Genomic DNA, 24566 nt, shown 5'->3' with positions numbered 1-24566 from the left:
TGGAAGTACAGTATTAAGGACGTGGTTCAAAACAAAACAATCTCCCATGTTTACCTTTTCCAGATGAAAACAGTTTAAAGCAGTATCACATTTAGGGAGCCTTTATTAAAAGTGGAAAACTTCACGTCAGAATGGATAAGAAATACTGCTAAAGAAGCAAACAAACAGTGATAATCCAGTGAAAAAAGTTAAGACTATTGAAGATGCTGTACAGAAACACACATTGGTTAAAATGAAACAAGTAAATCATTTACAAGTAAATTGTAATCAAATTGAACCCCAGTCTCAAATCCTCTACTAACTAGGAGTTTCCTTGCTACTCCAAAATCCCTCTGTTAGACTCCAGGTATGGCCAGGAGTTATACTCCTACAGTACAGAGAAGGCTGGTTTGAGGAATGGCCGGCTGTTTGTTTGTGGTGTGGGGAGGGCCATAAAGCCAGGCCTCCTCCCCACTGGGCCTGCTGCTGAAGGCCTTGAGCCCTGCCCTGCTGCTGACCCCCGGCCTTTAGATCCACCTCTGGAGTTGGACCCTGTCCACGACCCATTGTTGCTGTACTTCCTACACCAAGAGACAGGAGTGCAGAGAATGAAACGGGTAAATGTAGATGCCAGATAGTATTCTGAATCAAAGTCTGGCATGAAATAACTCAAATATACAGTTGCAAGTATATAGTATATCGCTAGTATTCATTTGAAAAAAACACAACAAAAAAACACATGTACAGTTGAAGTCGTAAGTTTACATACACCTCAGCCAAACACATTTAAATTCAGTTTTTCACAATTCCTGACATTTAATCATAGTAACAATTCCCTGTCTTAGGTCAGTTAGGATCACCACTTTATTTTAAGAATGTGAAATGTCAGAATAATCGTAGAGTGATTCATTTCAGCTTTTATTTCTTTCATCACATTTCCAGTGGGTCAGAAGTTTACATACACTCAATTAGTATTTGGTAGCATTGCCTTTAAATTGTTTAATTTGGGTCAAACGTTTCAGGTAGCCTTCCACAAGCTTCCCACAATAAGTTGCGTCAATTTTGGCCCATTCCTCCTGACAGACCTGGTGTAACTGAGTCAGGTTTGTAGGCCTCCTTGCTCGCACATGCTTTTTCAGTTCTGCACACACATTTTCTATAGGATTGAGGTCAAGGCTTTGTGATGGACACTCAAATACCTTGACTTTGTTGTCCTTAAGCCATTTTGTCACAACTTTGGAAGTTTGCTTGGGGTCATTGTCCATTTGGAAGACCAATTTGTGACCAATCTTTAACTTCCTGACTGATGTCTTGAGATGTTGCTTCAATATATCCACATAATTTTCCTCCCTCATGATGCCATCTATTTTGTGAAGTGCACCAGGCACTCCTGCAGCAAAGCACCCCCACAACATGATGCTGCCACACCCGTGCTTCACGGTTGGGATGGTGTTCTTCGGGTTGCAAGCCTCCCCCTTTTTCCTCCAAACATAACGCTGGTCATTATGGCCAAACAGTTCTATTTTTGTTTCATCAGACCAAAGGACATTTCTCCAAAAAAGTACGATCTGTCCCCATGTGCAGTTGCAAACTGTAGTCTGGCTTTTTTATGGCGGTTTTGGAACAGTGGCTTCTTCCTTGCTGAGCAGCCTTTCAGGTCATGTCGATATAGGAATCGTTTTACTGTGGATATAGATACTTTTGTACCAGTTTCCTCCAGCATCGTCACTAGGTTCTTTGCTGTTGTTCTGGGAATGATTTGCACTTTTCGCACCAAAGTACGTTCATCTCTAGGAGACAGAACGCGTCTCCTTCCTGAGCGGTATGACGGCTGCGTGGTCCCATGGTGTTTATACTTGCGTACTATTGTTTGTACAGATGAACGTGGTACCTTCAGGCATTTGGAAATTGCTCCCAAGGATGAACCAGACTTGTGGAGGTTTACATAGTTTTTTCTGAGTTATTGGCTGATTTATTTTGATTTTCCCATGATGTCAAGCAAAGAGGCACTGAGTTTGAAGGTAGGCCTTGAAATACATCCACAGGTACACCTCTAATTGACTCAGATTATGTCAATAAGCCATGACATAATTTTCTGGAATTTTCCAAGCTGTTTAAAGGCACAGTCAATTTAGTGTATGTAAACTTCTGACCCACTGGAATTGTGATACAGTGAATTATATGTGAAATAATCTGACTGTAAACAATTGTTGGAAAAATTATTTGTGTCATGCACAAAGTAGATCTCCTAACCGACTTGCCAAAACTATAGGTTTGTTAACAAGAAATTTGTGGAGTGGTTGAAAAATGAGTTTTAATTGACTCCAACCTAAGTATGTAAACTTCTGACTTCAACTGTGTGTGTGTGTGTGTGTATATTTATTTATTTATTTCACACACACACACACACACAGTACCAGTCAAAGTTTGGACACACCTACTCCTTCCAAGGGTTTTCTTTATTTTTACTATTTTCTACATTGTAGAATAATAGTGAAGACATCAAAACTGAAATAAGACATGGAATCATGTAGTAACCAAAAAAAGTGTTAAACAAATCAACATATATTTTAGTAGCCACCCTTTGCCTTGATGACAGCTTCGCACACTCTTGGCATTCTCATGGGGACCGCCACTGGAAAGGAAGACCCAGAGTTACTTTTGCTGCAGAGGATAAGTTCATTGGAGTTACCAGTCTCAGAAATTGCAGGCCAAATAAATGCTTCAGAGAGTTCAAGTAAAAGACACATCTCAACATCAACTGTTCGGAGGAGACTGCGTGAAATCAGGCCTTCATGGTCTTTGCTGCAAAGAAACCACTACAAAAGGACACCAATAAAAGAAAAGACTTGCTTGGGCCAAGAAACACGGGCAATGGACATTAGACCGGTAGAAATCTGCCCTTTGGTCTGATGAGTCCAAATGTGAGATGTTTGGTTCCAACTGTTAAGTACATGTATTAAGTATCCCCATCATGGCACCATCACTCTTATTAGTATGCCTGCGCGGGGTTGCCATTACCGGAGTGCAATGGCAACCATGTATTGTGGAAATACGGTTTAGTAAACGTTGTTAAACTGGAACCTAGTTGTTGTGTCATTTTAAGTTAACACCAGTAGGTGAAAGGATGATCTCCGCATGTGTGGTTCCCACCATGAAGCATGGGGGAGGAGGTGTGATGGTGCTTTGCTGGTGACGCTGTCTGATTTATTTAGAATTCAAGGCACTCTTAACCAGCATGGCTACCACAGCCTTCTGCTGAAAGTGTGCAAAGCTATCATCAAGGCAAAGGGTGGCTACTTTGATGAATCCAGAATCTATTTTGATTTGTTTAACACTTTTTTGGTTACTAGATGATTCCATGTGTGTTATTTCATAGTTTTGATGTCATCTATATTATTCTACATAAAATAGTAAAATAAGAAAATAGTAAAATAAAGAAAAAGCCTTGAATGAGTAGGTGTGTCCAAACTTTTGACTGTATAGATAAAATGTAATCCCTTTTTAGATGTAATTTTAAGGCAGCCCAATGTGAAGACTGTACTCATAAGCAGGTGTGTAAACTTTCACTCGTCACTGTATATGACTGCATATAAGATTTGACACATAACACTAACCCTTTAGAGTTGGAGTTTGTATATCCTTTTCTCTTTTTGGATTTCTTGAAGGCGGGGGCCTTTTTCCTCTTCGCTCCTCTGCCGTTGTTACTGTTGAAATAACTGGATGATCCAGCGTCGTCCTCATAACAGTCCTCCTCGTCGTCTCCGCGGCCTCGCCTTGTGTCTATCCATGCCATAGTGGAGCTTCCTTCAGTGGTGTCAGACTGCTCCTCCACTGCAGAGGGGTTCAGTCAGACAGACACACATGTTAACACAAAACAACTACACTACAGGTCAAACACAGCAGGGCACAGATATCACTGAGTAGGAACATGAACATATGAAATCCAGTTTTATCGAGTTGTGTAGGACATGCTTTCCCCAGTATGGTCACTCACCGGGTAGCTTCCACTCAGAGTATTTCTGCAGAAGCGCGATGACATCTGCTCCATACTTCTCCAGTTTGTCCTCCGTCACACCATCAATCGTCAGCAGCACATCCGGGTCGGCCGACAGAGTCTCTGGGAGAAGGAAGCAGTTTTACAACAACTCCTGGTTATTGGAAGTCTACCAATAAAATGTTAGGTAAACACTTGCTTGGTCTAGAAAAGGAATATGAACAGGAATGAAATACAATAAGTCTAAATAGTGGTGTATGCTCTCAGCACTCACCGGCTATCATCTTCAGGGTGGCAGTGGAGAAGATGTTGTAATAGTGAATGCCAAAGACTTTGCCCAGCCTCTTGCACAGATCAGTGAGCTCCTGCAGACACTTCTGGACCATCTCCTCGCTCTTGGAGACATCCTTGGCCACAGCAGTTTTGTGCTTCCTGATGTTGGAGGCACTCTCGGTCTCATAGAACTCCACCTAGGACAAGGAAAAATAACTGTTCCCATTTCTACTGCAGGGATCTCACAAACATAACTAAATATGTGAAGCTAATAACGAATGACAGAACACGTTCACAACAGTTGTTGACGTATCGAATGAGAACTAAGTTTAAGTACCAGTATGATGTGTGTAAGCTCACCTGCATGTGTCCCCCGAGGACATTGATGGCTTTGGGTCCAGCAGAGATGTAAGCCACTGCCTGGCTGTTGGCTGTGATGTACAGGTCCTCCACCAGGAGGTGATCCAGCACCAGCTTCTTGAACAGACGGTCAGCATTGTGTTTGGAGTAAGCCTTTCCTATCGCAAACATCCCTGACTGGACACGAGCGGTTTTAGCACCTGTCAGAAAGCATTGTTGAGTTTCTCTCAGAAACACTAAACATACAGTAATTTTTAATCATTCAATTAAGTGGTGCTCTAATTTACTGGTTACCCAAGAAAATGTCCACCAGCATGTTCAGAGTGAGTCGGTTTTGGTTCGCAGATTTGCTGTATCTGGAGCCAACTTTTTCACAATTCTCCTGGACAAATCTCACAATCTTCTTCACATCTTCAGTCACGTTTCTTGCTTTGTATTGCTGAAAGCGAAAAATAATATAACCAGCTTGATTAAATAGAAACATTTAAAATTCAAACATGAAACATTATAACCACATAGCCGTAAAAATATTGCAGTGAAATAGAACAAGTGCTAACTATTATCAAGGGTTAACTCTTACATTGGGTCTGGCACAGTTGTCACAGATGACATCAGGGTGTTCCTTGCAGAAGCCTGGGTTGAACTTGTGCTCTCCAAAGTAAGCCAGCAGCTGTATCCTTCGGCAGTCCATCACGTTCTCACAGAAATGTACCATACTGTGCAGATTGTTCAAGTGAGTGGCTTTGGTATGGTGGTTTCCATCTTTGTCCACTGTGATCAAAACAGAGTGGACATTTTCTCAATATCACTTTCACACTTTGACATAAAGGATTTTAGACATTGTCCATGGAGCTTTCCATACCTCCATGGAAATGTTCCAATAAGTGATATATAACCCATACAAAATTGCAGACTATTATTTGTAAGTCTATATAGTCAAAATTCAGATCTGTACTGGTGAGGATTCTCTTGATGCGGATGACGTCAGAGTAGGAGTAGAAGAGGATGCAGTGAGAGATCTCTCCGTCCCTGCCTGCTCTGCCTGACTCCTGGTAGTAGCCCTCTACTGACTTGGGGAGACTGGCGTGGATCACATAGCGCACATCAGGCTTGTCGATGCCCATGCCGAAGGCTATGGTGGCACAGATGACCTGGAGTACAGGGATACAACATTAACCCTGGGTAATGATAGCTCAAGTAGTATGAAGGTGGTTAGTGACGTTAACGTGTAAACATCTGTTAAAATCACCTCACCTGGCAGCCATCCTGATTGATCCATTTGGTCTGCACATATTCTCTGTCTTTGTCATTGATGCCTGCATGGTAGGCTAGCGCTAGTATACCAGCTCTCTGAAGACTGTCAGCCATGTTGTCACAGTCATTACGGGACAGGCAGTACACAATGCCAGAGCCACCTACACACAAGGAGTAAAAACCAGTCATGATCCCAGTCCTCAAAACACTTCATTCCACTAGCATTAAAAACCTCTGACCAAGTGAGGGAGAACACTAACGTGGATAATTTTTCTTGATCCAGTCAATGCAGTCCTCATCTACCTTCTTGGGTTTCTTGGGTAACACAGCATATTTGAGGTTATTTCTGTTGAAGCTCATGGTAAACCTGAAAGAGAAATGACACCATGAGGAACATTCATACAAACAGCTGCTGTATGTTTGCATACGACAATACTACAACTGTACTGGTGTTTTTTCCCAGGTAAGGCACATCTTAGAGCACATACACCTGAGGCTGGGTCATCTGCAGCTGGTTGAGGATGTCCTTCTGGACGCGGGGGGTGGCAGTGGCGGTCAGGGCCATGATCGGCACTTTGGGGAACTTCTGCCGCAGCTCGTACATCCGCTTATAGTCTGGCCGGAAGTCATGGCCCCACTGAGAGAAACAACAGGGCATCAGGTTCATCGTCTCCCTCTAACACCTAACATTAGACCAGATAAGGCATCACATATAGGAACCTACCTGACTGACACAGTGAGCCTCATCAATGACAAAGCGTGCTAGAAGACCTCTCTCATACAGGTTCTGAAGGGCACTGATCATCCTGCCACTCGCACACACCTGGAGGAAAACAGATTGAAAAACAGGTCTGAATATAGCATTTCCCATTAGAAGAGGTTGATAACAGCATTACTGGTTAAATTATTTAGTTCTCACCTTTTCAGGAGTTGCATAGAGCAATTTAATTATGGGGTCCTTCTTGGACAGCTGCAAGTAGATCCTGGCTGCTTCACTGTCAGTCTTCTCACCAGACAAACTTGTGGCGGGAATCTAAAAACAGGCAAGGACATTTAAAACACATTCCAAGCATAGGGTGGCAAGAATGTGTACATTTCATACTTCACACTGTGAGCAGTATGTAGAAAACTTACATCCAGAGTAGTGAGTTTCTGGACCTGGTCTACAATGAGTGATTTCAGTGGTGAGATGACCACAGTCACTCCTGCACACACACAGGCCGGCAGCTGGTAGCAAAGACTTTTACCCCCTCCTGAAAAACAGGAAATAACAAAACACATCCAGCACATTACATTATCTAATCAACATTTTCTGTTCATACCTACTAAATATTACATATCTGCAAAGTCAGTTTGAGATATTTGAATCAATGCATTAAAAAGGCACTTGTTGTATACTACAATCGGCATTGATTCCCCACTCACCTGTTGGCATCAGGACAAATGTGTCTTCACCTAACAACGTAGCATTAATGGCTTCCAACTGATTGAATCGGAACTGATGGAGACCAAAGCGCTTGTGGAAAATCTTCATCATCTCTGGACAGTGGGGGAAGTTGAAGCCTCTGAAGCGATCGTGGGCAGGGTTTCTGTATGTGAGCTCTGCAAATTATGAGATAAACATGAGTCTGTCTGAGCTACAGACCAAGTAATCCATGTAAGAAAAACTAAAAAACATTTGTTTAGTAGAAGGAATAATCCAATCTCAAGGCTGCCCTATAATGAATGTACTTGCCAGGAGAGGTGATTTTAGGAGGCTTGGCCACAGGAGCTGGTGTAGCTGGTTTCTTCTGCCATGTTGATGTACTTGGTCCTCCCTCACACACCACTTTAGAGACAGAACTGGAGTCCTGCCTTGACGCTGAGGAGCTTGGGGGTTCAAAGTAATCAGGGATATCTGAATCATTGAAGTCATCTATGTCAAAGTCATCAATGAAGAAATCGTCTGGCTCCGTGACTGCTGGGGCTTGTGCCACAGAGGCTTGGGTACTGCTCTCCCCAGTCATTTGTACAGCAGCAGCCGGGCTCTTCGGTGAGAAGAAGAGATTTGACTGAGCCACATCACCAATTTGTTTTTTGAAGATACCGTAATTCGATGGAGAGTCACAATTACTTTGGCCTGTTGTGGATGCTTTCTTCTTATCTCTAGTGAAAATAGGATTTTCCTGAGTGCTGGGTCTCCAAGAGATGCCTGGAGTCTGAACATTGATCATACAGTCAGAGTCCTCAAAAACACTACTGTCGTAGTCCACAGATATGACAGAGGACCTCCTGAAGGGAAGGGCTTTCATGGAAGAATCTCCTTTACCCTTGGGCAGGCAAGTGGTGGAAGACATGACACTTGGAGTAGCAAAGGAAAAAGTAGTCTTTTCACTGAATCTGGATTCCAAGACAGTGCTGTCTGGCTGTTGTGTCCCGAAAGATGTGTCACTGCTGCCAGTAGCAATTATCCTTTTCCTGATGGTAAAAAGGGTGATATGACTAACAGATTAATAGATGTCACAGTAAAACTACAGCTGAAACTTAATCTACAGCGGTTGTCCCATATAAAATAGTTCAGATTAAATGAATTACCTATGAGCCCGCTGCAGTAAGAGCTCTGTCCCACAGGACAGGCCTAATAGTTCATGATCAGGGATGGAATCCACCAGAGCACAGATGGACTCCATGATACTCAAGAGCTGATATTCAGACTTTGGATTGGTGACTAAAGGAACAAATAAAATGAGGAGTCAATACAAGAGAATTATATGCAATGTTCACTGGAATTATAAAAACAGACCAAAACATCTGGCTTAAACATAACCCATGTTATTCACCTTTTCTTTCTTTAAGAGGACCATCAGACACTCTTTGCAGGCTTGACACTGACCCTCTTGTTGATACAGGGCTGACGTCTTTACGGACTGCAGAGCCAGGTGTCTTCAATCTGTTGTGATCATAAACAACGCTTGCCAAGTAGATACAGTGCCTTCAGAAAGTATTCATACCCCTCGACTTATTCCACATTTTGCTGTGTTACAGCCTGAATTTAAAATGGATTAAATGGATTTTATTTTTCTCACCTATCATCTACACACAATACCCCATGACAAAGTGAAAACAGGTTTTAGAAATGTTTGCTAATTTATATAAAAATTAAATACAGAAATATCATAAGTATTAATTTACTATGACTCCAAATTGAGCTCAGTTGCATCCAATTAACTTTGATCATCCTTGATGTCACAACTTGATTGGAGTCCACCTGTGGCCAATTCAATTGTTTGGACATTATTTAGAAAAAAACACACCTGTCTATATAAGGTCCCACAGTATCTCAGAGCAGAAACTATACCATGAAGTCCAAGGAACTGTCCGTAGCTCTCCAAGATAGAACTGTGATGAGGCATATATCTGAGGAAGGGTATAAAACGATTTCTAAAGTGGTGAAAGTTTCCAAGAGCACAGTGGTCTCCACTCTCCATGATTGTGAAATTAAATATGAAAGTACCCAGACTCTGCCTAGAGCTGGTTGTCTGACCAAAATGAGCAACCAGGCAAGAAGGACCTTCGTCAGGGAGGTGACCAAGAACCCAATGACCACACTGACAGAATTACAGAGTTCCTTGGCTGAGATGGGAGAATCTGCCAGAAGCACAACAGTCTCTACAGCACTTAACCAATCTGGGCTTTATGGGAGAGTGACCAGATGGAAGCCACTCCTGAGAAAAAGCAAATGACAGCACACCCGGAGTTTGCAAAAAGGCACATGAAAGAAAGAGCATAAGGCAAAAGATTGTGGTCTGATGAGACAAAAATATAACTATTTGACCTGAATGCAAAGCACAATGTCCGGAGAAAGACAGGTGATGAGATGTGCCTGGTTAACACCATCCATACCGTGAAGCATGGTGTTTGCAGAATCATGCTATGTGGATGCTTTTCAGCAGCAGGGACTGGGAGACTTGTAAGGATAGAGCAATGAATGGAGCCAAATACAGGCAAATCCTTGAGAACCTGCTTCAGAGTACAAACCACCTCAGACTGGGGTGAAGATTTACATTCAAACAGGACAATGACCCCAAGCATACAGCCAAACCAATGCTGGAACTGCTTCAGAACAAGGATATGAAGGTTCTTGAGTGGCACAACCAAAGCCAAGACTTGAATCCCACTGAAAATCGGTGGAAAGACTTGAAGATTGCTGTTTACCACCACTCCCCATCTAACTTAACAGCGCTTGAGAAAATATGCAAGGAAGAATGGGAGAAGATCTCCAAATCCAGAAGTGCAAATCGCCGCCAAAGGTGTTTCTACAAAGTTTTGACTCAGGGGTGTGAATACTTATGTAAATGAGATATCTGTATTTCATGTTCAATACATTTACAAAAATTTATAAAACATGTTTTCACATTGCTCAGGGATGCAAATTGGTGAGGGCCCAAAAAGGTGACACTTTTTTTGAGCACTAAAACATGCAAAAACATCCCTGCTAGGGGGAAATGCAGGTTAACCCTTGTGTTGTTTTAAGTGTCAAAAATGACCCGCCACTATGTTTAACAGCAGAGAAAACCACCCAAGTGATCTTTTTTTTCAACTTGAAATTTGATGACGTTTCTTGGAGTGACCCCAACATTAGAAAAAGTAAAACATCGCCTTTGTTCATATTTCCATGAAAACTGTACACCACCAGGGTACAAAGATTGTCTTAGGGTCATTTTTGACCCGGTAGTTCTAAAATCATTTACACACCACAAACACCAAAGACACACACAATAAGAAATTGAGATTATGCTACTGATTTAACTCAACATGGTTGGCACAGTTAAAAAGAACAAACCTGAGCTCCCCCCTGCACTCCTCACAACAAGGGGGAGAGAGGCCTTCTCATCAAAGTTTGCCTTCACCCCCACCACCACTCTAGTTTCTTACCTCCCAAAGAGGAACAAGAATGTGGTCCTCCTGAGCACACTGCACAAAACGGCTGAGATCAGTGATCGTGAGGACAGGAAGCCAGCCATCATCCTGGACTACAACAAAGGAGGCGTGGACAACCTGGACAAGATGATTGGAACTTACAGCTGCAGGAGGATGACTGACCGCTGGCCCCTGGTCATCTTCCATAACACCATTGATGTGTCCTCATACAATGCCTTATTGATATGGAACAAGATCAACCTTACCTGGATGTCTGATAAGTGGAACAAAAGGAGGGTGTTCCTGGCGCAGCTGGGAAAGGCACTTGTAACCCCACACATTCAAAGAAGGGAGCACCTCCCCCGCACAGCAGCGCTTGCGAAAGCTGTTCAGGGGGCTGAATTTTGTCCTGATCCACCTGAGGCTGCAGCAGGCAAGAGGAGATGCAAATTCTGCCCCCCAAAGAAGGACTGTAAAATAAATACTATTTCCTGCACATGTGAGAAATACATCTGGAAAGTCCATGCACACACACTTGCATACTGTCCTACATGTGCTAATTAGAGTTGATTGATTTATGTTCTTCATGTTTTAGTTTTGTATCTATTATCTTATTTTATTGTTGTTGTTTATACACCTTGTGGGTGGGGGCAATGGTTTAAAAAAATGGGAGAAGAATAGTATTTTGTAGTTGAATTCCTCATTGTACAGTATAAGAAAATATCACTATGTTGCCAAAAAAGTTCAAGACTTATTGTTTCCCTTCAATAAAATGCATTCAAAACTACTTTCTGCACATTTCTGCTACACAAGTGCTATCTCTTTCTAAAAATAAATATGTTTAGACCTATGCATTACCTTAAACAATAATAATACACCTCTACTTTAGTAAAGAAAACAATTATGACAGGTGTGTTGTAATAAAAATGAGTGGTGTCCACTGACTAAATGCAGTCTTTCTGCATTGTGAAGAGGGAAAACCCTGATGTTTGTGATGAATGACAGGTTGCTTCTTCATGCAAAATAGATTTGGGGTTTAAAATTCAATTAAGCTGCTTTATTTTAGGGGTTTAGTGAAGACGGGTCATTTTTGACCCTTAGGACAAGGGGAGTACACAGAATGTTAAGACTACACACGGATTAACTAATTAAACAACAAAGAATATGATCAGTCTGTGTGTAAAATAGAAAGTGGCTAATGTGAACCTAACACACAGCAAAAAAAATTAAAGAAAGCAATCCAATGTTATTTGTTGCCAAAACTTTACTGCAAATGACACAAGTCTTGAGAAAAAATAATACACTAATATTGCAGTTAGCCATGACAGCCTTTATAATAGAATGCTTGTGACCCCCCCACACACGCACATCTAAACATTGCACTTGGGGGGAAAAACTTCTAAAGTAGAAATAGAATGCCTGTTAGAATGAAACAATGTTTGCTCTATTATAGAGGCCACTATAAGACATCGATCAAGTGCACAAGGCTACATGTGTGCAAAAATAACGTTTACCAAGTAAAAACATTTAATAACCCCCCCTCACTCACACACAAGTGTTACTGTCAAGTTCAACACAAGAAAAGCAACATCTTTGGGCTACACTGCACATTATAACATTGTACACTTTCTGCCTGTGGACATCTGTTCTACAATGTGCCAGTAGAGCATGATACCTTTTGATGGCATAATTGACCTCATTCAGGCAGAGTACACCTGGCATACCCCTTTTTATCCACTGTACTGAAAAAGTGATCGAGAAAATGTGTGGTGTTCCTTTCACCTCTAGTGGCATCCAGCTTAAGCCAGCTCCAGCTACAGTCGTGGCCAAAAGTTTTGAGAATGACACAAATATTAATTTTCACAAACTCTGCTGCCTCAGTTTGTATGATGGCAATTTGCATATACTCCAGAACGTTATGAAGAGTGATCAGATGAATTGCAAAGTCCCTCTTTGCCATGTTTGCCATGCAAATGAACTGAATCCCAAAAAACATTTCCACTGCATTTCAGCCCTGCCACAAAAGGACCAGCTGACATCATGTCAGTGATTCTCTCGTTAACACAGGTGAGTGTTGACGAGGACAAGGCTGGAGATCACTCTGTCATGCTGATTGAGTTCGAATAACAGACTGGAAGCTTCAAAAGGAGGGTGGTGCTTGGAATCATTGTTCTTCCCCTGTCAACCATGGTTTCCTGCAAGGAAACACGTGGTCATCATTGCTTTACACAAAAAGGGCTTCACAGGCAAGGATATTGCTGCCAGTAAGATTGCACCTAAAATCAACCTTTTATCAGATCATCAAGAACTTCAAGGAGAGCAGTTCAATTGTTGTGAAGAAGGCTTCAGGGCGTCCAAGAAAGTCCAGCAAGCGCCAGGACCGTCTTGTAAAGTTGATTGAGCTGCGGGATCGGGGCACCACCAGTACAGAGCTTGCTCAGGAATGGCAGCAGGCAGGTGTGAGTTCATCTGCACGCACGGTGAGGCGAAGACTTTTGGAGGATGGCCTGGTGTCAAGAAGGGCAGCAAAGAAGCCACTTCTCTCCGGGAAAAACATCAGGGACAGATTGATATTCTGCAAAAGGTACAGGGATTGGACTGCTGAGGACTGGGGTAAAGTCATTTTCTCTGATGAATCCCCTTTCCGATTGTTTGGGGCATCCAGAAAAATGCTTGTCCGGAGAAGACAAGGTGAGCGCTACCATCAGTCCTGTGTCATGCCAAGAGTAAAGCATCCTGAGACCATTCATGTGTGGGGTTGCTTCTCAGCCAAGGGAGTGGGCTCACACACAATTTTGCCTTAGAACACAGCCATGAATAAAGAATGGTACCAACACATCCTCCGAGAGCAACTTCTCCCAACCATCCAGGAACAGTTTGGTGACGAACAATGCCTTTTACAGCATGATGGAGCACCTTGCCATAAGGCAAAAGTGATAACTAAGTGGATCGGGGAACAAAACATCGATATTTTGGGTCCATGGCCAGGAAACTCCCCAGACCTTAATCCCATTGGGAACTTGTGGTCAATCCTCAAGAGGCGGGTGGACAAACAAAAATCCAAATTCTGACAAACTCCAAGCATTGATTATGCAAGAATGGGCTGCCATCAGTCAGGATGTGGCCGAGAAGTTAATTGACAGCATGTCAGGGCGGATTGCAGAGTTCTTGAAAAAGAAGGGTCAACACTGCAAATATTGACTCTTTGCATCAACTTCATGTAATTGTCAATAAAAGTCTTTTACACTTATGAAATGCTTGTAATTATACTTCAGTATTCCATAGTAACATCTGACAAAAATATCTAAAGACACTGAAGCAGCAAACTTTGTGGAAATTAATATTTGTGTCATTCTCAAAACATTTGGCCACGACTGTACACTTGTTTAACAAGCAGCGACTCATTTTCACCTAATTCTCTCATTCTGATTAACCACATACTGTAGAGGGAAAACATGAGTTCACAGATAGTAGTTAGCTAGTTAACATTTCACAGATTGCCAGGGTCCAGTAAGCAACTAACACATAATATATCTTGAGGATCGGCAAGGAGTCGTATAACGTTACCAGTTAACTTCTTACGGCTGAAATCCCGTTAACGGGATCAACTTGACAACAGCCAGTGAAAGTGCAGGGCGCCAAATTCAAACAGAAATCTCATAATTAAAATTCCTCAAACATGCAAGTATTATACACCATTTTAAAGATAAACTTGTTAATCCCACCACAGTGTCCGATTTCAAAAAGGCTTTACAACGCAAGCATACCATGCGATTATGTTAGGTCAGTGCCTAGTCACAAAAAAACACAGCCATTTTCCAGCCAAAGAGAGGAGTCACAAAAAGCAGAAATAGAGATAAAATGAATCACTAACCTTTGATGATCTTCATCAGATGGCACTCATAGGACTTCATGTTACACAAAACATGTATGTTTTGTTCGATAACGTTCATATTTATATCCAAAAATCTCAGTTTACATTGGCGCGTTATGTTCAGTAATGTTTTGCCTCCAAAACATCAGGTGATTTTGCAGAGAGCCACATCAATTTACAGGAATACTCATCATAAACCTTGATGAAAGATACAAGTGTTATGCATAGAATTAAAGATATACTTCTCCTTAATGCAACCGCTGTGTCAGATTTCAAAAAAGCTTTACGGCAAAAGCACACCATGCGATAATCTGAGTACAGCGTTAAACCACCAAACAGATACCCGCCATGTTGTGGAGTCAACAAAAGTCAGAAATAGCATTATAAATATTCACTTACCTTTGATGATCTTCATCGGCATGCACTCCCAGGAATCCCAGTTCCACAATAAAAGTCCATAATTTATGTCCAAATACCTCCTTTTTGTTCACGCGTCTAGTCCAGTAATCCAAATGCACAAGGCGCGGGCACTAAGTCCAGACGAAAAGTCAAAAAGGTTTGTAGAAACAGTTCGTAGAAACATGTCAAACGATGTATAGAATCAATCTTTAGGATGTTTTTATCATAAATCTTCAATAAAGTTTCAACCGGACAATTCCTTTGTCTTTAGAAATGAAAAGGAACAGAGCTCGCGCTCACGGCTGCGCGCGTAACTAAACTCAAGGCATTCTGCCAGACCCCTGATTCAAACAGCTTATTCGCTCCCCCTTCACAGTAGAAGCCTGAAACAACGTTCTAAAGACTGTTGACATCTAGTGGAAGCCTTAGGAAGTGCAATCGGACCAGAATTTACAATGTATATTGGATAGGCAATCACTTGAAAAACTACAAACCTCAGATTTCCCACTTCCTGGTTGGATTTTTCTCAAGTTTTCGCCTGCCATATGAGTTCTGTTATACTCACAGACATCATTCAAACAGTTTTAGAAACTTCAGGGTGCTTTCTATCCAAATCTACTAATAATATGCATATCTTAGCTTCTGGGCCTGAGTAGCAGGCAGTTTACTCTGGGCACGCTTTTCATCCGAACGTGAAAATAGCGCCCCCAGCCATAAGAAGTTAATACTATAGCAAATTGGTTAGGTTACTAACGTTAGCTCATCTGATGTTGTAACGTTAGCTTGCTAATGTTAGCTGTCTGACTTTATTAGCTAGCTAATTTTCACACCATAGCCTCAATTATTTGTTCAGTTAAGTTGGCTAATGTTGGTCAACATTTCTCTGGCTAGCTAACAGATAAGTATCTTGCTAGCTGGATCGAATTAACAATGATAACAATACTTGTTCAACCACACTTTCTCCCTCACCTCAAACTTTCCAAATGCAAATTGTTTTTCGGTTACAGCTCATGAAGTACGCTTCATCACCTTCTCACCCCCGTCTCCATGGTCAGGCTTCTGACCTACCTCTTCGTTATCGTTTAGGGGATGCGCTGCTGTAAGTTAACTGGCAAACTTTTGGATACAAACTGCCTTTCCACTCTCCTGCTGTCTTTCCAGCATGCACGAGCGCTGATGCTGTAAGTAGCACATTGGTTGTCTCTTCTCTCTTCAGCCACGTGCTGCATTCTGTTGTTATGTGAACGATTGGCAGAGCCTTGGACACAGCCAGTATTGCTCCAAATGCGCATCACTCATTCGCATACAACCAGTAGTCATCCAAAGCCCCTCCCCGAAAACTTCTCTAATCGGATCTACACGAATCATGTAGCTCACCTATTTTGATTCAAAACTGAGAATTTCCCCTGAAAGGTGACTAGTTTGCCTCCCTGATTACCATTATGGGGTATTGTGTGTAGATCAATGAGAAGAAAAATCTATTTCATCCATTTTGAATTCAGGCTGTAACAATAAAATGTGGAATAAGTCAAGGGGTATGAAAACTTTCTGAAGGTACTATATAGCTTGCTGTACAACAGCCCAGTCAAAACTGTTCGCTGCTCTGGCACCCCAATGGTGGAACAAACTCCCTCACGACGCCAGGACAGCGGAGTCAATCACCACCTTCCGGAGACACCTGAAACCCCACCTCTTCAAGGAATACCTAGGATAAAGCAATCCTTCTGCCCCCCCCCCTTAAAAGATTTAGATGCACTATTGTAAAGTGGCTGTTCCACTGGATGTCATTAGGTGAATGCACCAATTTGTAAGTCGCTCTGGATAAGAGCGTCTGCTAAATGACTTAAATGTAAATGTAAATAAAGACAATTGCATTCACACCATCAGTTCTCAAGTCATACATCCATTAGAAAGAAATGTAAAACATAATCATAGACTAAAATGCAACAGATGAATGTACACATGTACAGCAGAAACATACCTTGTTTCCTTTGTAGAAGTAGAATAACTGAAATCCTCTGGACTTGGGGAAGGGGGGATGAAATCTAGGTCTCCATCTAGCTCGGACTTGTCATCAAGGTCTATGACATCTGTCTCATTCCATTTACTTTGATGATCTGCGGAAACATTTTTGGGAGATGAGTTGATGTCTTTTCAATGCTGATATAATTATTTATCAACACCCTGCCAAGATGTTCATCCTTAAAATAAAACTCCATCCCAAAGCTATGTTTTGGTATCTGTTTCATTTGTCCATTGTTAATATAGTCCCAAAATGTTTTGCATGTCAGCAATCAAGTTAAGATACAGCCGATATGGCGCAAAACGCAGCACCATATAATGCAAAATGCATCATACCAGCTGTATTTATGTATGTTGAAAGTTATACATCTTGAAAACGTGATTGCTGATATGCAAAACATTGTGGGACTAAATCAACAATACACTCATGAAACAGTTTTGGGGTGTAGTTTTCCTTTAAGTAGGTGACCTCCAGCTTACAATAAATGTGCAAAGGGAAAATACTTGGACTTGAGACACTGATAATTGGACCTGATCAAGGCTATATTTTAAGAGTACTATTCACCTGTCTTTTCAACTGGACCGGGTGCAGTGATGCTCTCATCTTCACTGTCACTCAGCACAGACTTGGCTTGAGAAGCAGAAGGTCGTCTTCTAACCATTTTAATGGGAGAATCCTCCACCTCCCAGTGCTCCCACTCTGCTGGATCCTGGATGGGATTGTCTCTTGGAGCAGTACTGGCAGACTCCGAAGCATCTTGTGAGTCCTCCATTGTGAGAGTACATTGTTCTGTCCCATCAAGACTACACTTATTTCTATGACAGCTGTTGGTCTTTGTATTCAGCGCTCGTAGAGGGACATCTTTGTCTGATCCATGTGTGTTAGTATCCAATTGTTCAACACTGGAAACAGGTGTCACCTTGACACTCCTACCTGAGATCCCTGGGCTTGGTAAAGTACTTTTTCCCTTAACAGGGGTTTCAAAGTCATCAAAATCATCCCATCCGTCCAGGGGAATACCAAAAGAGCTATCAAGTCCTGTGGGTTTGCTGCCATTGCTACCTGTGATCAAGCTATCAGATTTGGTAAAAGCAGGGGAGATCTTTGCAGCAGACACAGCTGGGATGGGTTTCCTCACTGAAAAGGGGTTTAATACAGGACTGATGGCTTCATACTTGCTTATGGGATTGACTGAGGAGAAGTTGATTTTGGAGAGAGGTCTTTCGGGCTTGGTTGAAAATGTCAAAGGAGGTTTAATTACTGCATTATCATGAGGAACATTGACACTCCTGTTTGTTAAACCATTTGAGCTGTTTACCTTAGTGGGAACTTCCACCTTGGTGATACCTGATGTGGACTTCTTTTTGAAACAAAATGTCCTGCAAAGAAAAGTGAAGTCATTATAGCTAACTTTTTACACGGAAAACTTGTAGCTCCAATGTCCTCAAAATTCTTACATTTTAGTAATTTAGCAGACGCTCTTATCCAGAAAATCCTTATCTGGAAAGCTACCTACTTTAGTCAGTATATTGTGCATATATCTCTGCTGGCTACTGACTTCTAGCTAGCTCTGGCCCAATTTTTTGGGGTGTATTTTATGCCAAGGCAGCAGCTACTCTTCCTGGGGTCCAATCACAATTACGCAGATACATAAAATAAAACAGTACATAACACATTATTACACACTAATCTACCATAACATATCAATAACACAAAATCAATAATACAACAGAACAATATTAAAGGAAAAATCCAGACCAAACCTCATTCCTTTAATTTACAGTGTTAAATAACACTAATATGTGAGAACAATATTTTTTGTGAACAAATGTTTAATTTTGGCATTATAATAAGGTTGGTAGCAACATTAAAAATTGTTGTGGAAATAAGTTGCAGCTCAAGTCAACTACAAAATCCACAATACAATGCTTTCTATGCGCTGGCTGGCAAGCTAGCAAGCAAAAGTAGCTACACAAAATAATACCAAAGACAATATCAGCATGTAAAAATCGCATAAACAAACTGCACTATCAATTTAGGAGTCTACAATCTCACCATGTCCAACCTGCAGATCAATGTGCCTCACAGAGTGGAGTCTGACATTCTCAATGGCAGATATACTTTTGAGGAGATGCCACGTCAAAGGTCACGCGGTGCATTCTGGGCAATTCTGGGACAAGGAGCGCTCTCCTTCAAGGAGTAAACGGGAGTCTATTGGGCGCCAGCTCAAAAATCCAACAGTAGCACCAAATTTGTCAACAAGAACAAAATTACATATCTTTTCAGATAACTTGCTATCTGTAATATCGTATAGCTTTGGAATCGTGAGATTATGTACGTTCGAGAAAAATAGGCACTTTTTCTACCTATACACTGAATTTTCTTCGAGGCAAGTAACACTGAAACGTGCATGAGACCATCAGCTGTTCCAGACGACTGTGTGATCACGCTCTCCGTAGCCGATGTGAGTAAGACCTTTAAAAAGGTCAACATTCACAAGACCGCAGAGCCAGACGGATTACCAGGACGTGTACTCCTACATGCGCTGACCAACAGATCCACAGATGATGATATAAAATGGCGCCGGAAGGAATGGCAGCAGTTTTACGGGTGCCCAACCAACTGTGTTATGTTTTTTTTCATGATATTTGTAAATTATTTTGTACATAATGTTTCTGCAACCATATCTTATGGCAGAAAAGAGCTTCTGGATATCAGGACAGCGATCACTCACCTCGGATTAGACAAAGATTTTTTCAACAACAAGCAGGACTCACACGATATTCTCCAAACACCCGGCAGGGCCGACATCCCAGTTATTCGCATGAGGAAGCGATGCAGGTACAGAGGACAAAGAGCCGGATGCCTGGTCAGGAACCGGAGAAGGCGACTGGGTAGCTGCCGTTACCGTCAATACTATTCGCCAACGTGCAATCATTGGACAATAAATTAGACGAGGTACGATCACGAATATCCTACCAACGGGACATCAAAAACTGTGATATCCTATGTTTCACGGAATCGTGGCTGAATGACAACATGGGTATTCAGCTAGCGGGATATACGCTGCACCAGCAGGATAGAACAGCACACTCCTCCAGTAAGACGAGGGGGGGCGGTCTGTGCATATTCGTAAACAACAGCTGGTGCATGAAATCTAAGGAAGTCTCAAGATTTTGCACGCCTGAAGTAGAGTATATTGTGATAAATTGCAGGCCACACTACTTGCCTAGAGAGTTCTCAGCTATACTTTTCGTGGCTGTTTATTTACCACCACAAACAGATGCTGGCACTAAGACCGCACTCAGTCAGCTGTATAAGGAAATAAGCAAACCACTCACCCAGAGGCGGCGCTCCTAGTGGCCGGAGACTTTAATGCAGGGAAACTTAAATCAGTTCTACCAAATCTCTATTAACATGTTAAATGTGCAACCAGAGGGAAAAAATTCTAGATCACCTGTACTCCACACACAGAGACGCGTACAAAGCTCTCCCTTGCCCTCCATTTGGTAAATCCGACCACAACTCTATCCTCCTGATTCCTGCTTACAAGCAAAAATGAAAGCAGGAAGCACCAGTGACTCGGTCTATAAAAAAATTATCAGATGAAGCAGATGCTAAACTACAGGACTGTTTTGCTATCACAGACTGGAACATGTTCCGGGATTCTTCCGATGACATTGAGGAATACACCACATCAGTCACTGGCTTTATCAATAAGTGCATTGAGAACGTCATCCCCACAGTGACTGTACGTACATACCCCAACCAGAAGCCATGGATTACAGGCAACATTCGCACTGAGCTAAAGGGTAGAGCTGCCGCTTTCAAGGTGCGGGACTCTAACCCGGAAGCTTACAAGAAATCACGCTATGCCCTGCGACAAACCATCAAACAGGCAAAGCGTCAATACAGGGCTAAGATTGAATCATACTACACCGGCTCCGACGCTCGTCGGATGTGGCAGGGCTGGCAAACTATTACAGACTACAACGGGAAGCACAGCCGCGAGCTGCCCAGTGACACGAGCCTACCAGATGAGCTAAATCACTTCTATGCTCGCTTCGAGGCAAGCAACACTGAGGCATGCATGAGAGCATCAGCTGTTCCGGACGACTGTGTGATCACGCTCTCTGTAGCCGACGTGAGTAAGACCTTTAAACAGGTCAACATACACAAGGCTGCGGGGCCAGAAGGATTACCAGGACGTGTGCTCCGGGCATGTGCTGACCAACTGACAGGTGCCTTGACTGACATTTCCAACATGTCCCTGATTGAGTCTAATACCAACATGTTTCAAGCAGACCACCATAGTCCCTGTGCCCAAGAACACAAAGGCAACCTGCCTAAATGACTACAGACCCGTAGCACTCACGTCCGTAGCCATGAAGTGCTTTGAAAGGCTGGTCATGGCTCACATCAACACCATTATCCCAGAAACCCTAGACCCACTCCAATTTGCATACCGCCCAAACAGATCCACAGATGATGCAATCTCTATTGCACTCCACACTGCCCTTTCCCACCTGGACAAAAGGAACACCTATGTGAGAATGCTATTCATTGACTACAACTACAAGCATTCAACACCATAGTACCCTCAAAGCTCATCACTAAGCTAAGGAACCTGGGACTAAACACCTTCCTCTGCAACTGGATCCTGGACTTCCTGATGGGCCGCCCCCAGGTGGTGAGGGTAGGTAGCAACACATGTGCCACGCTGATCCTCAACATTTGAGCTCCCCAGGGGTGCGTGCTCAGTCCCCTCCTGTACTCCCTGTTCACCCACGACTGCATGGCCAGGCACAACTCCAAACCATCATTAACGTTGCAGACGACACAACAGTGGTTGTGATCACCGACAAGACAGCCTATAGGGAGGTCGTCAGAGACCTGGCTGTGTGGTGCCAGAATAACAACCTATCCCTAACGTAACCAATACTAAGGAGATGATTGTGGACTACAGGAAAAGGAGCACCGAGCACGTCCCCATTCTCATCGACGGGGTTGTAGTGGAGCAGGTTGAGAGCTTCAAGTTCCTTGGTGTCCACAACACCAACAAACTAGAATGGTCCAAACACACCAAGACAGTCGTGAAGAGGGCACGACAAAGCCTATTCCCCCTCAGGAAACTAAAAAGATTTGGCATGGGTCCTGAGATCCTCAAAAGGTTCTACAGCTGCAACATCGAGAGCATCCTGACCGGTTGCATCACTGCCTGGTATGGCAATTGCTCGGCCTCAGAGGGTAGTGCGTACGGCCCAGTACATCACTGGGGCTAAGCTGCCTGCCATCCAGGACCTCTACACCAGGCGGTGTCAGAGGAAGGCCCTAAAAATTGTCAAAGACTCCAGCCACCCTAGTCATAGACTGTTCTCTCTGCTACTGCACGGCAAGCGACATCGGAGCGCCAAGTCGAGGTCCAAAATGCTTCTTAACAGCTTCTACCCCCAAGCCATAGGACTCCTGAACAGCTAACCAAATGGCTACCCAGACTATTTGCATTGCCTGACGATTAGCTAAGCAAACCGCGTGACGCAGCATGACAACGTGAATGCGATTGGTTGACAGTCTGCTGGGTGGAGAGTTGTTCCTTCATTCATTGGATTCTCCTTTCTATAATATCTCTGGCAACAGCACCATGCAATGCACCCTGGACTAAAAAGGCAGACAAATAGGAAAAATGTGCTAGACCCTCTGTTAAATTAAATTTATTGAGGAAGAAATATCGCAAAAATATGATCAATGGCTCATTCAAGAGAAGACATCCTTCCGAGTTATGACATCGGCCAATACTGAAATCTGACATGTATGATAGATGTTTTTGCAATCTAAAAGTCGTATTCCTATTAACTTCCAATGTAGTGAGAGCAACTATCACAGCGCCATGTCACACTGGCTGGATTTCTGCCTGCTTTAACGGCAATAACTCAGATACACATGAACATGAAATGACCAAGGGAATCAATAGTTACACCATTTAGATGCACACAAACAATGTAACATTCAAAATGAGTGAACCGTCCCTTTAAAATGTCTGTGTGTGTTTAGAGTGCGTGTTATCATGTGTGTGCCTTCAGTCTGCACTTTTCCATAAGGTGTAGTTTTATCTGTTTGTTTTTTCATCTGATTTTACTCCTTGACTGAGTTACATTATGTAGAATAGTTCTATGCAGTCATGGCTCTATGTAGTACTGTGCGTTTCCCTTAGTCTGTTCTGTACTTGAGGGGTGTGAAGTGACTTCTGGTGGTATGTCTTTTGTGGTATGTATGGGTGTCTGAGCTGTGCGCTAGTCCCTTAAAACAGACAGCTCTGTGATTTCAACATGTCAATCAATACCTCGCAGAAAGTGATGCAGTCAATCTTCCCTCTACATGCATTTTATTAAATGTTGGCTCTCCTTGTACATTTATGGGCCAGCCGTGCTGCTCTGTTATTGGCCAAATGTAATTTGTCCATGTCCCTCTTTGTGGCACTTGACATATGACTGGACAGTAGTCCAGGTGAGACAAAACTAGGGCCTGTAGTACTTGTTTTGTTCATAGCAATTTCAAGAAAGCAGCGCCTTATTATTGATAGACCTCTCCCTGTCTTAGCTACCGTTGCATCAATAGGGTTTGACCACGACAGCTTACCATCCAGGGTTACACCAAGCAGTTTAGTCTCCTCAACTTGCTCCATTTCCACATTAATCATTACAAGATTTAGTTGAGGTTTAGGTAAATTACTTGTCCCAACTAAAATGGTCTTAGTTAGAAATATGTAGGCAGTCTAACGTTGGAACCGACGCATGCGCATGGACCAGAGTTAATTTGACCGTACAAAAATAGTTCTCGTATTTTGGAACTATTTCCGTGTTCACGTACTGGTCGGAACTAGGAAACTTGTTAATGTCCACATATACAACTAGTTAACGTTACTGTAGCTTCTCGAAAATGTACGAGTTTCCTGGTTGCGACGAGCACGTGAACGCAGCATATTACGACAGCTTGCGCATAAATAGGATAGTCCATCAGCATTATAATATACATACATACTTTTTTTTGTGAGTAACTAATGAAGCCGGTCACAGAACCAAATCGGTCCAACAGAGCGTTGAAGAAGGCCGCCCGGATCTCCCAGGACCAGAGCTAACAGTTAGCTAACGTCATACAACTCCAGCTGGACAATCAAGATACTTACCCTGGTTTGGGTTTAGACAACGACAGTTTTCTCTGAGCAGCATTGCTATGTCTCTCGAGTTGTTCCTTCAAATTATTTTGAGGAAGACTGGACATCATCAGCTAGACTAGCATCTCAACATTAGCATCATAATAACTGGCTAGTCTTGTTATTTCGCGAGCAACCACTTGTGCAGTCTGTGGATGTATTATTGTCGTGGTCTATAAAATAAAAAGTTGTCTACCTAGCTATAGCTAATTTACAAAAATAAATAAATTCAGCAACCAAAGGCAAAGAGGCTGTCTGTTAACGTGTTTTAGCGCCGTTTTGACTAAATGCTTTCCAT

General features: G+C 42.6%; 1 protein-coding gene across 3 annotated transcripts; it reads right to left on the bottom strand.

The window, feature by feature from the left end:
* Window positions 1-85: 85 nt before the first annotated feature.
* On the bottom strand, window positions 86-24566 carry blm (BLM RecQ like helicase). Of its 3 annotated transcripts, XM_071416803.1 has the most exons (23): window positions 24242-24566; window positions 18377-18437; window positions 17623-18286; window positions 17017-17152; window positions 8683-8792; window positions 8438-8570; window positions 7599-8320; window positions 7289-7465; window positions 6998-7116; window positions 6783-6896; window positions 6588-6686; window positions 6352-6500; window positions 6124-6230; window positions 5864-6024; window positions 5565-5760; window positions 5190-5380; window positions 4904-5048; window positions 4610-4809; window positions 4251-4446; window positions 3977-4099; window positions 3597-3813; window positions 2561-2614; window positions 86-560 (listed from the first exon to the last, which is right to left on the bottom strand). In XM_071416803.1, exons 1-23 carry the CDS (start codon window positions 24337-24339, stop codon window positions 368-370), a joined length of 4365 nt encoding a protein of 1454 aa, XP_071272904.1. In that variant the 5' UTR covers window positions 24340-24566; the 3' UTR covers window positions 86-367. The 3 variants fall into 3 exon arrangements, with proteins under 3 accessions (XP_071272904.1, XP_071272902.1, XP_071272903.1); XM_071416801.1 differs by having other exon boundaries at window positions 17623-18437; XM_071416802.1 differs by lacking the exon at window positions 2561-2614 and having other exon boundaries at window positions 17623-18437; window positions 24242-24565.

This window comes from Salvelinus alpinus, chromosome 9 (assembly GCF_045679555.1).
Source record: "Salvelinus alpinus chromosome 9, SLU_Salpinus.1, whole genome shotgun sequence".
Taxonomy (NCBI): Eukaryota; Metazoa; Chordata; class Actinopteri; order Salmoniformes; family Salmonidae; genus Salvelinus; species Salvelinus alpinus.
This window is presented reverse-complemented; position numbering and strand designations above follow the sequence as displayed.